This window comes from Manacus candei, unplaced genomic scaffold (assembly GCF_025592945.1).
Source record: "Manacus candei isolate 608988 ecotype Guabito, Panama unplaced genomic scaffold, ASM2559294v1 h1tg000060l, whole genome shotgun sequence".
In the NCBI taxonomy this organism is placed as follows: domain Eukaryota; kingdom Metazoa; phylum Chordata; class Aves; order Passeriformes; family Pipridae; genus Manacus; species Manacus candei.
Genome location: NW_026138108.1, coordinates 8,169,073 through 8,186,079, shown reverse-complemented (window position 1 = coordinate 8,186,079; position 17,007 = coordinate 8,169,073). Strand labels below are relative to the sequence as shown.

Sequence of the window (17,007 nt, the reverse complement as noted above, 5' to 3'; positions counted from 1 at the left end):
GGCTGAATTTGTTATTTTTTTATATGATTCTGAATAGGAAGGAGAATAACTAGTGCTGACTTTCATGGATCCAAAATATGTAATTTATCTTAGTGCTGAATAAAAGCATACCCACTTCTTTTTCACAATTCAGCAACTCCCAATTTCCAAAACCAATTACTTAGCAAATAAAGAAACCAAATATGTGATTTAAAAGTTGAGTACCGCCCCTTATTGTTAGAAGCTTGTATTTTACAGTGTAGATTAAACAATCAGTGGTGATGGCAAAGTCTAACCATGTGCTTGTACCTGTCTTTCCTAAGTCATTACTTGTTCTCAAATAGCATAAAAGTACTCTGAAGTCATTTTGTTGAGGTCACTGAATAAGAGTTAGCCAAGTGAATTTTAACCAGTAAATTTAGAGCTGAAGAGTGCTGACCAGATCTCAGAAGAAGTTTCTTGTGAAATATTTTTTGAATGCCTTGGAATATGTTTAACTTTTTGTACTGACTGTTGCTATTAGTATCCTTCGAACCTCAGACAAGGTGCAATCTTGGGAGGTTTCAAGGTGACAAAACTGGGGGGGGGGGAGTTGCATGTGATATTGTCTAGCACACTTTGGGAACTAAATCATACTGTGAGGACATATATTAATTCTTGACACTGAGATCTATTAATATACCTTGAAGCCAAGTGATTTATGTGAATCTTCTGTTTCAAGCTGTAGAATTCTGCCATAACTAGGAGGAAATATTTTGCTGTAGGTAGATTAATGTTGAAAGCTTGTCAAGGAAAAGTTTAATGTTGTAAATTTATTCCTCTTTTTGCCAGTACTTGAGCTTCTACACTAAATCCCATTTGTGATCTGAGGAAAAATAGAGATAAAATTTCTTTTGTATTTATTTGTGTAATTAGAATTTCAATGATACAGTCTATTGCCTATTAAAAAGTGCATCCCAATGAATAATCTTCCAGAGGGTAATTTTTGTTCCCATCAATCTGAGAGCTTTTCTTGTAAAATAGAGTAACTGTCAGTGCTTATCAAATAATTTAATTCATGCCCATTGCAGAATAAGTAATTAAGATAACATTCTGCATTAATAAATAACAGAAATGAGAATAAGATATTTACTAAATACCCTTTCTGAAGATAATGGATAGGACTTACTATGGATGTTCAGAGGAACTGGCACAGAATGCAGTCTGAACAATAGACCTAAGAAAGAGTCTCAGTGAGGGTACGACACAAATGCGGGTTTGTTTTTGTTTGACTGTCTGAAGTATATTTCAGTACTAAGTCTTCATAACTCCTCTTTGTATCTATAAAATGTCCAGAGTCTGGAGTAAAGGAGGCTCAGAGCAGACCTTATCACTCTTTACAACTACCTGAAAGGAGGCTGTAACAAGGTGGAGTTGGCCTTTTCTCACAGGCAATTAGTGAGGGGACAAGAGGAAATGGCCTCAAGTTGTGCCAGGGAAGGTTCAGGTTGGACATCAGGAAGAATTTCTTCCTGGGAAGGGTTGTCAAGCATTGGAATGGACGGCCCAGGGAAGTGGTGGAGTCACCATACGTGGAAGTGTTCAAGAGATGACTGGATGTAGCACTTAGTGCATGGTCTAGTTGACAAGGTGGTGTTCAGTCAAAGGTTTAACTTGATGATCTAAATGATTCTACGACTCTATGATCTAACTACTTGCTTGTCAACATGATAATTTATTCAGGGATATGTTAAACAGGGAGAAACATAGTGCTGTTAATTTGAAAGTTCACAGATCATGCCCTTGTCTGCAGAGAACACTCCCTTGCTGCATTTTGTTGCCATCAGATTATCCCATCAGCTGTGTTCTGTTGGTGTCTTTCATTGTGTCAGTGGGTCCCCTATAATCTAAAGCAAGGTGTACATATATGATCTATCTGCCTGAACTGTGTAAGAACACTCCAAACACTCTATAAACATAAACCTACATAATTTCACTCATTTTTCTGTTTCCCGTCAAAGTAAAGAAGGAATATGTGGACCTAGCTTTAATGTAAGTGCTGTGCAAGCTCATCAGGGTCAGTTTGGCCAGGGTTGTCTTAATTGTATTTTTCTTGATCATGTGTTGGCTTTGTGACAAATTCAGAGAAAAGTGGCAAAATGAATCCTGTATAGAGCTTACTGTATGCACAGGCTCAAGTCTTGAAGGGAAACACACATTCAGACAAGAGCTCAAATGAGGTTGTGGTGTAGTAGCAGTAAGCATTTGCTTATCAGAGCTAGCTTATTTTTTGACGAAAGTTTAACTTGAGATGTCTGTCTGAAAAAAACTTTGTTTGACCAAAATTGATTTAACAGAAACATTAAAGGAGAAGGAAATGCAAGCCTCTTTGCTGGCCAACAAACTTGGGTGCTGAACTCATTTGTATTTGATAAACTGAAACTTTTTATGTCATAAATGCCACCAAGTTTTGGTTATTTTTGAAAATAAGCTGAGTAGTTTAGTCAGAGAGAACTGGTAACCCATCTTTAATTGCAAAAGTATTTCCTAGAGTACTTCTAACCTATCTCTATTGTTTTTCCATAGGTTGATGGGATACTGTGCCTGGCTGACATTCTCACTGATAACAGCCATTCTGAAGCTACTCATGCTGAAGCAGCAGCAGTAATTGCACAGATCACATCTCCACATCTCACGTTCACTCAGCATCTCAGCAGCTTTCTGGAAAATATGGAAGAAATTGTGACTGCGCTTGTCAGTAAGTTCTCTGTGGGACTTTTGGGTCCAGTTAAAATAACAGGTTGGGGTAGGACTCTTTCAATAGAAATATTCTCTGAATAATGTTTACCATACTTCCCTTAACAGATAAAAGAACAATTTAAAATTTTGAATCTGAGCATTCTGCAATTACATATTGTTTTTTACTCCAGTCCACATTTGAATAGAATTTATGCATATTTGTAAAAACAATATCTGTATGAAAATCTGCCATGAGAGCCATAGGAAAGACTCAGCAAAGCATCCTCTTGTCCGATGTTTATCTGTAAAACAACAGTTTCTGAGAGCTACTAACATTTATACCTGTTGTATTTTCTACACTTGCTAGAACTCAAACTCACCAGCACATCTATACTTGTGTGATAATTCAGAGAAAAAGTAGATTGTTGTATAATCTATGGGCATTGTTACAAGAAAATAAAAGATCTGTCTTTCTTGTCTAGGCCTCTGATTCATGGTAAAATGAGACAAAGGTAACAGTAAGATTTTCTTTAACCTGGGTCAGTGAAGACACTTCGGAAAAACAAGATGATATTTCTCATTATTTTCTAAAGAGAGGAATATTTTATTTCTGGCACTCTATTTCATCCCTCTCAAATACCAGAAGCTTTCATTCAAGTATTCTCTTCTCTCTGATCTGGAAATTCAGTTTGCCAGAGCTCCATGTCAGAACGTACAGTTTGGGTCATCTAGTTTGATTTCTCATGTATAATAGATCAGTACATTTGGATATTTTTCCACTGAGCCCAGTGGTTACAGTTAAACTGCAGGACTTCAATTTTAATGAATGGTCTTGTGTTTGTTTTTTAATAGAACATAAAAAGAGTATAGTAGTACCAGTATTTGAGGATTCTGCAGTGGCTGGGAATTGTCTGAGATGTATTTAGGCATTCCTCAATAGGCCCAAACAGAACTAGTGCTGTAGAAGCCAAGGAAACAATTTATTCCTGATGTCCAGCAGCAAACTTGTGCCCTAAACCTGCCCTGAATCCAGTGGGTGGAATTAACCTGTGCTGAGCTTGGTTCTGCTGTAGCTATACTGCTAGAGGGATCTGACCTGATTTATTTAAGATGATTTTCTAGGTTGTTATAGTGTACCACAAACAAGGGACAATCTAAACAACCTGTCTAGAAGGTATTAGCTGGTAGATCATTTCCTCGCTGTTTAAGTTCTACAGGAATTTTAGTAGTATATACTCTACCCAAGAAATGTGAGCATTAAAAATAGAACATGTATAACTTTGCAAGAGCCATTTCAGTAATCACACACCAGTTTCCCTGTAATATTTATAACTCAGTAATTGAATTACTGTAATATGTTTAATTTTTAAACCATGAAGAAATCCCATTACTAGGTGATTCACTTCTTAGTTAAAGTACATGTGTGCAAGGAATTAAAAGGTAGCTGTTTCCTCAGCACTTATTGAAGCTGAAAAATATAACAGAATGATTTTTGGTTCTAGAGAAATAGTGATAGGCAACATCTATATGTACCTTGTTCTAAAGCAAAGGATATGCAACAGAATTATTCTCTTATGGATCATTTACTGTTAGGCTTTTGCCTCCCGTTATTAATTTTATTTAGTTGTACTATTTTGAACAACACCCAGTGAAATATTCCCTGTAGAATGGTATACTAGGTAGACCATATCATTCATTAGAGGTTGTAGCAAGGTGGTTGTTGGTCTCTTCTTCCAAATAACAAGTGATAGATCAAAAGGAAATGGCCTCAAGCTGTGCTAGGGGAGGTTTAGTTTGGGTATTAGAAAAAATTACGTAGTGGAAACAGTTGTTAAGAGTTGGAACAGGCTGCTCAGGGAAGTGGTTGAGTTGCCATCCCTGGAGGTATTTAAAAGACGTGTAGATGTGGCACTTGGGGACATGGTTAAGTGGTGAGCTTGGCAGTGCTGGGTTTATAGTGTTGGAGTTGATGATCTCAGAGGCCTTTTCCACCCTAAACAGTTCTATGATATTATATAATTTAAAAAAAAAATGAAGTTTTGTTTTGTTTTGTTTTGCTTCCTTTTTTATCTTGATGTTTATATGAACTTGATCTTGGCTACTGAGATTACTACTGCAAATTGCAGATGCTTAAATATTGCTTTGAAATACTGCAATGAAAGAATGACTTTTATTCAACTTATTTTCTGCATCCCTAGAACTGTGCCAAGAAGCTTCGTCAGGTGAAGTTTTCTTGCTGGCTTCAGCAGCTCTTGCCAATATTACTTTCTTTGATACCATGGCTTGTGAAATATTGCTCCAGTTAAATGCAATGAAGATTCTTCTGGCAGCATGTTCGGACAAACGCATAGTGGATACTCCATATTCTCGAGATCAGGTGAGGAGTTTCTCGGCAAGCTGCTGTCTGAACACATTTGTGTAAAAATCAACAGGTTTCAGCACTGTCTCTTTTGACACAGCCAAACTGAGGTTACTTTTGTGTATTCCATTCTTGATTATTTTCAATATATGACTCTGCTTCTGTTGCTTTTTTTTTTTAATGAGCGTTATCAAATGTGACAGCTTAAATGTGATTCTACAACAATGGAAAAAAAAAAAAGGCGGCACAGTTCCATACTTCTAAGGTACTTGAACATTTTTTTTTTCATCGTGAAGATGGCCAAACAGTGACACAGAGGCCCAGAGAGGCTGTGGAATCTGTCTTTGGAGGTATTCAAAACCTGACTGGATGGAGCTTTCAGGCAAGGAAGATACATATGGAGACTACAGCCTAAATATAAAGTTGTCATTTTAAAGATAAATTAGATCCAAAAGCTGAATAAGGATCTGATTCCCAGCCCACTGACGTCTGTGGGCTTTGGATCAAGTCCTAACTGCCTTGGTAGATGGTTTGCAAATTTTACTGGCAAATACTGCTAATGCACTTTTGCCTTTCCCTTTCTTCCTCACATTTTTTTTTTTTTTAGTGAAGAGACACAGAAAATTAAAGGTCTGTGCTAATGCACAGATGAAGTCAGATGAATCCTTTTGCTCCTCTCAGGTACTGCCATGCAATGGGATGCTGTAGAGGCACTGTTTATTTGGCATCTCAGGGATTAATTTTGTTGCAGCAGAGTAACATGTAAGAGGCTTGAGGGTTCCAGGAGTTATTACTAAAGGGTGGAGGCTGCTAGTGAGCTTGCTTGAAATATTTCTGTTTATGAAACATTGTGAATATAACTAAATGTTCATAATTCAGGCCTCACAAACCCATCCCCTTCACAACTCTGAAGTAACTAAAAGATGATTTATGGTAGACTTGGGATCTGCATTGCCACAGAAAACTCTATTCACCCTTAAACAGGAGACAGGTCACGGAAATTGAGGCACAGGGGACCTTAGAAACTGATTATTGGTGTTCTAGATTGGTTAGTGGGACTGCTTTAGCTTATATTATAGCATTCAGTAGTTTTCCAGCTCAGGAGTGCGTATAAAAAGATGGAATTAGGTCATAATTACCATATTACTCTTTGGGCAAAGTCAAGCTGTGGTGTTGACGTGGCTGTGTACTATTATTACATATGTGCAATTCTTCATGTTCTTTTTTTTTATTCCTCCTCCATGCTCTCATAGTTTTGATTTCTGTATTTATTTATGCCCTCATCTTAATTCTGCTCTCAGCTGTGAGTTTGCAGTTTACTCTGTGGGCAGCATAGCAAGCCCCTTCTTTTTATGATGAACACAGACATTGAAAGACATATGTATGACTTTTTCAGTAACTGGCTGGTTCCAGGCCTTTTGCAGCTGGCAGGGCATCTCATTAGGTAGACAAACAGAGAACTGAATGGCCTCCGTCCAAGAACTGAGAAGATTTCATTCCCCATAACCCCTTACCTTCCTTCTTGGACTGAAAAACTAGATCAGAAAGGGTGCTGTTCTCAGTGCTGTGCTGCAGTCAGTTTCTGAGCTGGCTCCTTGGCTCCCAGAGCAAGAGAGACTGTAAAATCCCACCTTTTTTTAATGTGCATCTGATGTCCAGGTGGAACCTGAGTGCTGCTTATCTTGTCTTTAAGAGCTGCCAGAGTTGCTCATCAAGCAGTTTTGGTAATGCAACAGCCTTAAGAGAAGTCTTCCTTCAAATTCCTAAATAAGTGTGTGTTTGCCTAAACTGCTCCCCTTGTTTCAGTGTTGTATTTTGTGGCATGGATGTGGTGTCTGCCAATTTTGACAGTCTTATGGAATATTTTGCCTTTTAATTCACTCTGTGAGTAGTTGGAATGAGGAAAACACACTCAACTGGAGAGAAAAACAACACTACAGTACTATGTTTTAAAAGGGTATTAAAATGGCCATTTTGCTTTTTGACTTTAATTTCTTTTAGGTGCCCAGTATATCCAGTAACTTTTCCCAGTATATATATTATTATGTCTCAACCAGTAGACATTTGCCAAGGAAGAAGTACATTACAGATGAGTAGGCTTGGAAATTTTTTCAATTCAAGTTTTTACTTTGGAATGTGCAACCAATTTCAAATATATTTTCATGACCTAATGTCCATTCTGAATGATCAAGGCCAGTAAAATAGATTATTTAGAATTAAGCTGTACTAAATGTTGAAACAAATAAAATAAGTTTCATAACAAATACAACAAAATATTGTCTAATTACAATAGAATGTTATAAAAGAGCCCCTCAAACTTAAATGCCCTGTTTTTCATATAGAACTTTAATTTAAATAATGCACTTATCTTATAGAAAACTACTCAGTGTTTCTTTATACATTATTACTTTAGCATTATTGCTGATTTAAGAAAATTCTAATTTGCTGAAATAGACTGAAGCATGTTCACTGTAAGCCAAAAACGGGAGAAAGATGGCTGAAGTGCAGGAAAGGAACAGTGAACTCTGTTTTCCCTCCTGCCTTTTCATCTCATTTAAAGTCACAGTATGTCCTTCTGTACAGCCTTTCTAAGGACAACTAGAACTGACTAGTTTTCACCCTCCATATAGTATAAATTAATAACATTCTGCTCAGGATTTGGATGTTAGATACATTGTGAGTTGCCTGCAGAAAGTATTTTCCTGCTCAAGCACCTTTAAAAGCATTCTGCCTTTTGGCTTCTGGAAAGCTTTTGTGGGCAAATGATAAACTTTTCCCCTTTACTATTTGAAAATCAACATCTTTCTTCTTTAATATTCCAGGCAGTGTCAGATTAGGTCAGGTAAGAAATCTAGAACTGAGTTCTGGATTTACTTACAAACAAGATTATCATTGTCTATTTTATAGAAGTATGTAACTGCTTCTGTAACCAGCAGTATTACCTTGAGATTGCTCAGTTTTGTAACTAAATACATTGTATAAGAATCACTACAAAGCAGTAATTTCCTGATCCTCTAGTCCCTAGTTTTGGGTCACAATGGAGATAAATCTTCCATGTTCTTTTTCTTTCTGCAGATCCTTATTTTCTGAATAGCAAGGTTTTTTTTTTCTTTGAAAGAGTGTCAGAATATTCTTTCAGAAGAGTTCCTGCCTAAATTCAGCAGTGTATTGTACACAGTCATATGTCTTAATGGATTTTAAGCATTGTCAGAAGAAGAGTTTAGCCAAAACCTTTATAATTCAGAGTCTTCTTGACTCTAACCATTGTCTGAAACTCTACATAGAAAAATATGAAATATTTATGTTTGTGCACAGTATGTTTATGTATAATAATTTTTTTTTCTCTGCATTACCACTTGTCTCTTTAGTGTTGCTAGTATTCTCACCTTACCTGTGAAGTTGTGGAGGTATAGCCTAACACCTTCTCATCTTCTGTTATTCAGACAAAGAATTAATGTGCAGTGAACACATCCATGGCTATTCCTAGGTCTAAAGTCAGTAAATCATGCTACAAAAAAGTTTGAGGCGGAGAAAGACTTTTAAGTTGGAAGAAGAAAACAGAAATGATTGCTGCTTTTTTTCTGCTAAATTCTTTCCTGTTTCTTTGGTATTTGGGAGATGCTGCAAGTTCTGAAGCTGAGACCTTCTGTCTCATTTAAGATTTAAAATCCTTAACACCATTCTTCCTCTAGGTTTCTCCTTCTTTTCTTTGGTCTTCCAGGTTTTTTTTTCAGGGAATTTGTGAGGGTTTTTATTGCCTTTCCCTCTTTTTTTTTTCTCTTATGTGGAGATTGCAGTATCAAAAGGAGTGCAGAGACAGATGTTACTTTAACATAAAGGAGTTTTGAATTTTTAAATGTTGCCAAACACACGGTGAAAGACTTTGGGGGCAGTGGTTTTTAATTAGAAGAATATTAACAGATTTTTTTTTTTTTTGAAAATCCATGTGTGGATGAAAGAAACTTGCAGTACTACTTCTCAATTTGAGTTTCTTGAATACTGGGGAAATTATTACTCCTCACCAACTACTTTTTGTTTCTGCTTGTTGTCATGAAGACAGCTGGTTACCTCTGTCTTTTCATAAACATGTGAACAACATAATAATATGAATAACAGTACTGGCTGACATTGTATGGTAAATGTTGTGGATTGTTATGTTTCAGGAGTCCAACACTGACTCTCTTAAACACAAAAATTTTTGAGACAAAATGCCTGTTTAGTTACAATTCTGCCTTTCACATTTAGGTTCAATCCAGGATAAGACAATGTGCTCCAACTTTCAAAGCAAGAGGTTCAGTTGGAAGAGTGAAATCTCAGCTCAGTTGAAGAACTCTGCTATTCTTTGCTAGCTTAGTGTGGTGAGGTTTTCATTCTTTCATCTTAGTATTGCTACTGCTCCGATTTTGAAGAAGCAATTTAACCTCTCTGCATTTTTGTTTAATCCTCTGTAAAGTTGGGTAGATGTTGCACTTACTCTGTAAAGTCTCTCCAGAAGGAGAAGACACGTGTTATGTCAGCACAATTCATTGTGGTTTCTGTTTTCTGCCCTTGCCTGCCAGGTTCACAGTACAGCCAGGCTGGTGCTGGGCTGTTTACTGCAGAAACTATAAGCAAGAGACTTTGCTGTAGACTGTACCAGTCATAGAGCTGTAAGTTAGAGGTGGATTTGTACGCATTTTCCTGCAGTTTTTTGTCTTTTTGTCTTCAGTCCTTCAGGAATTGAGACAGCACATTTCAAACAGCCTCTGCGTTTGGCCGATGATATTTTTTTTTTCCCCAAAGCAGAATCACTGGTCCAGGTGACAGTTGTGATTTCAGTCTTTGTTCTGAGCAGGTGAGCTAGTAAACAGTGTCTCTACACGTTGCAGTTTCTGTTGTTTTTTTTTCTCCCTCAACTAGAAAATTATTACCTTCTAGGAGGGCATCAGAAATTGCTTCCTGACCACTCTGCTTGAGTTAGTGGAGGTTGACCTGATCCTGAAATGGGAGTAACTAAGTTTCTTAGCACGTACTCAAACCCTGATTTCAGGGTTTGATTCCAACTAGACAAGCAAAGTTGTTTCCTACAAAGTTGCTTCTTCAGCTTATCTAGGTATATTTAATTCCTAACCACAGAAATGGGTCTCAGAAGCAATGGGAATTGTCTTCTATTTTAAGCAATATAATGCTCCAGAGAAAACTTCTAGAGATTTCTTAGTGAAGTTTTTTATCCCAATAGATAGTGTCTTGAAAGGTTTTTCCTACCTTGTCTTAATGTAACTCCTGTTCTTGACTCAGCTATATGTACTGTTTTGCTGTCTCCCTGTGGGGTGGATCTTGAATTGTAAGGGTTTGATGGTTTTAATTTACATTCAGAAACAAAGACTCCATCCTGCTTCTGAGTAGTTGTTAAATGCCTCTTTGTTTCTGAAGATGGGTATCTGGAGCTTTGCAGACACACTCTGATCTACCCTTATGTCATTTATTTGAATGAATTACAAAATGCTCTTATAATATGTACAAAAATTAATATTACTTAGTGATGAATCAGCCTTAAAGGAGTAATTAGCTAAGAGAATTAGCAATTCTATATTGATCTGCTTTACCACTCAATTACATTACTTGCTAATTCTTATTTTGAGTGTATGTCTTTCTTTTTATGTCAGGACTGTTAATAAAAGCTGACTGAGCAGTGTGCCTTTATTATCAATAAGGGTATATTAGCATCACATCTTCTACATCTATAGACACCTCCCCCTCCCACAAATGAAGTAAGGGACCCTCACCTGTGGAAGATATTGTCCCTTAACAAGCTTAAATTTATGCTTTCATCTTCCAAATTCTATTGCATCTTTCTGAGTAGTTGTTTTCACAATAATGGCAAACAATTTCAGATCATCTTAAATTTCCCATTAAGGGAAAGTTATCAAAGAAGCCTTCTGTTTCTTATCTTTTCTTTAGGTTTAAGTCTCTTTGTTAACTAAAGCATTTGGGATTTACACTCTCCTCAGTGTATGTATCTTACTTTATAGCAAAACATTCTCATCTAGTTTTCACTTTTGCAACAAACATTCAGTACCTTTGTACACTGGTTAATGAACAATAGTCACCATTAATGACTAGCATTAGCCAGCATTAGTTACTAATATTCATAATTACATATTTTAGTGAGAGAATTTCCAAGGTAACTGTTGTTTGAACAAAACTATTTTAAAGTTCTCAATTAATCCTGGTTTCTCAAATTTAAACTTCACTTTTTACAAGTGAAATTTCTACAGCTCAGTGCAAAGCAGACTACAGAACTGTAAAGGAAGGTTCATCACTCATAAATTCAGTATGTGTGAAAAGTGGAGGGAGTGGAAGGAAACTATGTGGAAATAAAAACAATTTTCAAATTATGAAAATAGATTTAGTTTACTAGAATAACCGAAATCAACACTGCCAATTTTGTGATAATGGATGATATTGCCACTAGAGAGAGGTGTCTGTGTTTACTATCTGTTTACTGATTTTACCTATAGAAATAGAGATTTTTCATTGGATTTCAGATTAATTTCCACAGCAACTGCAAGACTAGCAAGATGATGCTGTACTGACATTTGAAATGCAGGAAATAATTCTATTATTTTTTAGATTTATTTATTAAATAGGGAAATATTCCACAGACCTAAAGGAGCTCTTCCCCCTCAAATATCTCTGCATACTTAGCTCACCAACAAACCATTTAAAGGTGAACTTTCAAAGCTTTTTAATTTGAGGTGTGGGGTTTTTTTAAACTCTGAAAATTAACTGCTTAGTATCTTAGTCTTGTGAAAAATCTTACTAGTCTCAGTGGGACTCTCTGCATGTTAATATCTTGATAAGTTGGTGCCTTTTCAAAAAGTGCTAAAACATGAGCTGGTCTGAGAATTCTTTTCCTGGCGTTTTGAGTTTTACTGTGTCTCACTACCACGTGGTTTAGGTGTGTGGTGCACAGCACGTGGTAAAAGGTAGGTGTTGAACACAGGATAAACCCTAGGGGGCTGTTCCTTTCCTCTGGTTGTTTTTAGTAGTGTAACTCATGCGACACTGACCTGAATCATTCAGCTTTCATCTGGTGGCAAACAAATGTAATGAGCCTTACAGTACCTGAAGGGAGCCTACAAGAATAATGGAGAGACTTTTTACAAGGGCATGGAGTGAGAGGACAAGGGGAAAAGGTTTTGAACTGAAGAACAGCAAGTTTAGATTAGATATTGGGAAAAAATTCTTTACTGTGAGGGTGGTGAGGCACTGGAACAGGTTGCCCAGAGAAAGTGTGGATGCCCCAACCCTGGAAGTGTTCAAGGCCAGATTGGATGGGGCTTTGAGCAACCTGGTCTAATGCAAAGTATCCCTGCCTATGGCAAGGGGTTGGAACTAAGTGATCTTTAAGGTCCCTTCCAACCTAGACCATTCCATGATTCTGTGACGACAATTTGTTGATCAAGTCTATTTTTGTGTGGTCTTCATTAGTTGCAGTGGTTTCAGGGCTGCCAGTTCACAGAGAAAACTGGAGCCACCAGGTTTATCAGACTCCTGCTCTAGAGAGGTACCTGCAATTTCTGGGGGGTCAGAATAACAGACAATGGAGTGTGGACCAGCCAGGATCAGTCTATTGGAGAGCACTGCTAGAATACAGATACTGGAAATGCATGTGTCAAGATCTACCTCCAAAGCAGATCTGCCAAGCAAAGATACAGGTGCTGGGGCAGGGAATTAAGTTTGATGGGATCAGTTCTTGCAGCATATGGTTTCTGAGGCAGTCCACTATAACCCTGCATCAGATTTGGCCATAGAATCTGAGATCAGATGTTGCGTTAAAAAATTCCACACAGGATGAAGCAACTTCTTGTTCTTCTTCTTTTTCCTTCTTCTTTTTCTTCCCCTCTAGGAAATCTCTGGCAGTATTTGCTCAATAGCACATCTGCAAGTACCACAGATCAAGATATCACTAGGGTACTGGAATTTGTGGGTGGCTTCAGCACATTCTTTCTGCATGATAGGATGGCTCTGGAAGATGATCAGGGCTCACGTGTCCTGTCTTTGGGATATGTTCTTTTTTATACTTTGAGCTGACCACAAGTTCATCGTATGGAATCCAGAAAAATTGCAAAAATCATAAATTGTGTCAGGTGCCAGTGCTTTGTAATCTTAGAGTGTAATCTTTTACAGGAACAACTACTCGAAGATTAATGAAATTGTTATTAAATATTGCAGTTGAACAGAAGAGATTCCATGTTAAATATTTTCAAGTCTCTCAATTATTTGAAAATTATTCAGTTCTGAGAGAGGTTTTGGTATTTTTTTCCCCCAGTAATTTTCAACTGCAAAATTAGGGTTAGGCAATCACTTTTATCTGTATCTGTTTGAGTACTCCATGTTTCACAATAATGTCTGAACTGGTTTGCTGATTCAACAGGACTTCATAGTTACTTTTGAGAAACTGCCTAAGGCTTTATGAAATTTGGAGCCAGATGATGGGAAAAGAACATAAGATAAAGACTGCAGTGTAAGCCTACGTGTCATTAGACAAAAAAAAAAAAATAAATAAAATCAACAGCAGGAGAGATGCTACTGGAAAACTTGTGCTTATAGTTTTTGATCAACTTTAAATCCAAAAGAGATGAGACTTCATTAATACTAGTGCTCATAGACATGTTACTTTTCAAAGCAAATGGAGTCTGTTGTTTTTTGTTTTACTCTAGAGAGTTCATATTTAGTAGGAAACTTCCTTGAACTTTGGTCTGTATTACAGAGGAGATTTTCATGTAAATTGAATGAATTTTAAAACCAGAAAGTATAGGAGAAATAGAGCATTTAAAGTTTACTCTTTATTCAGCTTGCCTGCTATGTGTTTACATTATGCTATTTCATGTTACATTGTTTACTTCACAGGATAATGGAATTTTTTTGGGAAAAACAAATATCTATCTATATGGAGTGATCTAATCTATGGATTAACTACTTTTTGAGTCCTGCTATGATTTTAAAAGATAATGTAGGTAGAACTTGATGGTTATTGATCATAAGAGTCTTTTATACACCCCTTAGGAGAAGGTTACATATAAACCCCCTAGGCTAGTTTATAAACATTGCAAAATGTAGGGGCCACATAATCAACCCAAAGAAAGTATAGATACAACCTCAAAAAATTTTTGGTGTCAAAAGTTGCACACAAAATATTTTTATGTATGAAAATACTTATTAGACAAAATAACTTGGAGCAGTGGAATAATTGGCATGTATTCAAATTGTGGTTAATTGAATTCTTCATCTGTGGCTTAGAGAGCCACATGGGGCACAGATTCTGCACAGAGGAAGCAATTTTCATTAACAGGATATAATTTAGAATGAGAAAACATATACACTCTGCCTGAAACACAGTTAATAATTAATATGGAATAAATACATAGACATATACTGTTACCATATTTCTACCTGTCACTCTGTACGGTTTCGGCAACTCATTTGCATCCTAAGTAAGTATATTTATTCAGAGAGATGACACTGTAACACTACCTTCAAAAGTGGAAGACCTTTATGTCACAGCGTCGGAAATGAGTCATCCTTGTTTTTAAGATGGCAAAGTGAGATCAGAATGGTGATTTGATCTCATGCCTACTTGCATCTAAGAAGTTTGATTGTTTGTGAACTGACACTGTGCTGTTAAAAAGCTGATAACCATTTCCAAAATTGACTGGGGTTTCTGAGGCTGATCAGTTTTTCTGAACTGGATTAGAGAAAACTAAAACTTTTTAGGAAAGAAAATTCTATTTTGTATTCTAGTGATCTATATCATTTATTACTTGGTGTCTCAAATACACTGCTCATATTGAGATGTATGCATTGTTTGCCTCTAAAAAGCAAGCTATTTGAAGGATAAATTAAAAAAGAACATTTATCAGGACCCGTGAAGGGAACGGGTGACTGAAAGCCAACAGCAATGCATGGTCAATGACTCACTGCATCACTTAAAGCAAGTTGAGTTAAACCCAATCTTGAAAACACTTAAAACAATTTTGGATAAGAAATTCTGTTAATCAAGATCTCAAAATGTGCTTCTGTTGGTACAAAGCCTAACTTTTGTCTTAGCTGAGGAAAGGTATAAACAGATTTTTACATCTAGCTCTTTTGGGGACAGTGCTTTAACATGCCCACAGCTCATGGCTTCAATGAAACTGAAAAGTATTCCTTAAATACTCACTTGACTCAAGGCTCAAAACTCCAAATCTCTTGTGAGGGTTTCTCACTATTTCAGCTGAACCCTGAACCAGAAAAGTGGCAATAACAGCACTACGGAACGTGTGCTGTGTGCTGGTTCTTTGCTTTCACTGTGAGCTCTGCCTGAGCTGAAATGGGACTACAGGACTGGTTCCTGAGGGTAGGCAGCTCCTGGTTGAACTAGGACTCTAGTTGGTGGGGTTTTTTCTGTTAATTGGGTTTTGTAAATTTTTATCCTCTTCTTTCTACCAATTTGATCACTGAACAAACCTGATGCACAGATCTCTCTAAGACAGATTTTGTGCACGAGTAAAAAATTCTGATAAAAGGAGACCTCACTTTTCTTGTCTGGCTTTCAGTTAGCAGCCATAAGTAAGATAAAGACCCCTGAGAAATCACAGAGGTGGGAATAGGCTGTCCAACTGCAAGAATGCTTTTTAGTTTTATTGGGTTTGACATATTTCTGTCATACTAATTTTATAAGCCACAGTGTTATTTAATATTATTGAATTGTAGGGCTAGACTTCATACTTCTTTCTCTTTTTAACAACAGGTGGTAACAATATTGGCAAACATGTCTGTTTTGGACCAGTGTGCTTCAGAAATCATTCAAGGAAATGGTATGTATTTTAGCTGAATTATATTTTTTATTTATTTCATTTTGCATCTTATCTCTTGCACATTGCTGCAGGGTGCAAAATGAGTCCTGGAGATGGTTCTTTGCAAATGATATAAATAAAATATAATAACACTGTTTTAGAAAACTTTGCATTTATGACCACATTGCTGTTGTTCTCTGTGTGTGGCTTACTCATAGATGCAAAGCAAAGTAGAAAAAAGAAGAAAAAAGTGTTTCAACAGCCTTTATTCTGGTAATTACATTGTGTAAGGTGGCAATTATTACATGTTGAAAGACATCACCTGATACTGAGCCATGCATACCTGCATTTTGTGTCACTTTTTTTCACAGGTATTAAGAGGTATTATAAATTTTGAAGTTTCATGTTTTTATTACTATACAGCAGTTGCCAGGTTTTTTTTCCCCTTATATCTTTAAATATCATATTATGCAAAATTCATTATGTTTAAAAAACCCTGGGTGTTATAGACCCATCAGAAGTCTTAGAAGTTACTAAATCTGTGAATAAGGATAAATGCCTTATTAATACATCTACCAGCAAATTCATGACCAAGCAATATAGTAAGACAGCTTTTTTTTGGGGGGTGAGATATTAAATTACAGTGAAGCTTCCCATATATTGCTTTTTCTGTCCTAGGAATATCCCCTCCTTACTTTTAAAATTAACATTTATGTAGGAATGGTTTTAGCTTGGATCCATTTGCATCTCAGACATGTCTGATTGTAGGTGGGAGAAGGTATTTCAGAAATTATATCCATAGAAGCAGATCCTCAAAGAGAACTGGCCAATTCCAATGTAATATTGGATTTAGATGTTTCTTGCATTTTAATAGAAAATTTGGGCTCTCTGCATACAAATATGACTGGCAAGGATCAGGTACTATGCAATCTATGTGTGCCCAGAGGTAAGTGTGCATTTGATGTCCTTGCAGAGGTAGAGAGGTGTCACAGTTTCAGAACAAATGACAATGTGAAGGTTGAATGAATCTGGATACTGAAGCAATTTAATCACAGATACATGCAATTTTACAAATAAAGTGCAAAATTTCTGTGTCCCATGCAGAAGACAATGCAGTGAAGGGGAGAAGCA

At 36.7% G+C, this 17,007-nt stretch overlaps 1 protein-coding gene across 2 annotated transcripts in view; it reads left to right on the top strand.

Moving 5' to 3' along the window:
* Positions 1–17,007, top strand: part of INSC (INSC spindle orientation adaptor protein) — a 137,526-nt gene that overhangs the window by 112,658 nt on the left and 7,861 nt on the right. For both annotated transcript variants that reach the window (XM_051804392.1, XM_051804393.1), the window contains exons 8-10: positions 2,545–2,716; positions 4,896–5,074; positions 15,831–15,897. In XM_051804392.1, coding sequence (XP_051660352.1) covers positions 2,545–2,716; positions 4,896–5,074; positions 15,831–15,897 — 418 coding nt within the window. The remainder of the gene's footprint in view (positions 1–2,544; positions 2,717–4,895; positions 5,075–15,830; positions 15,898–17,007) is intronic.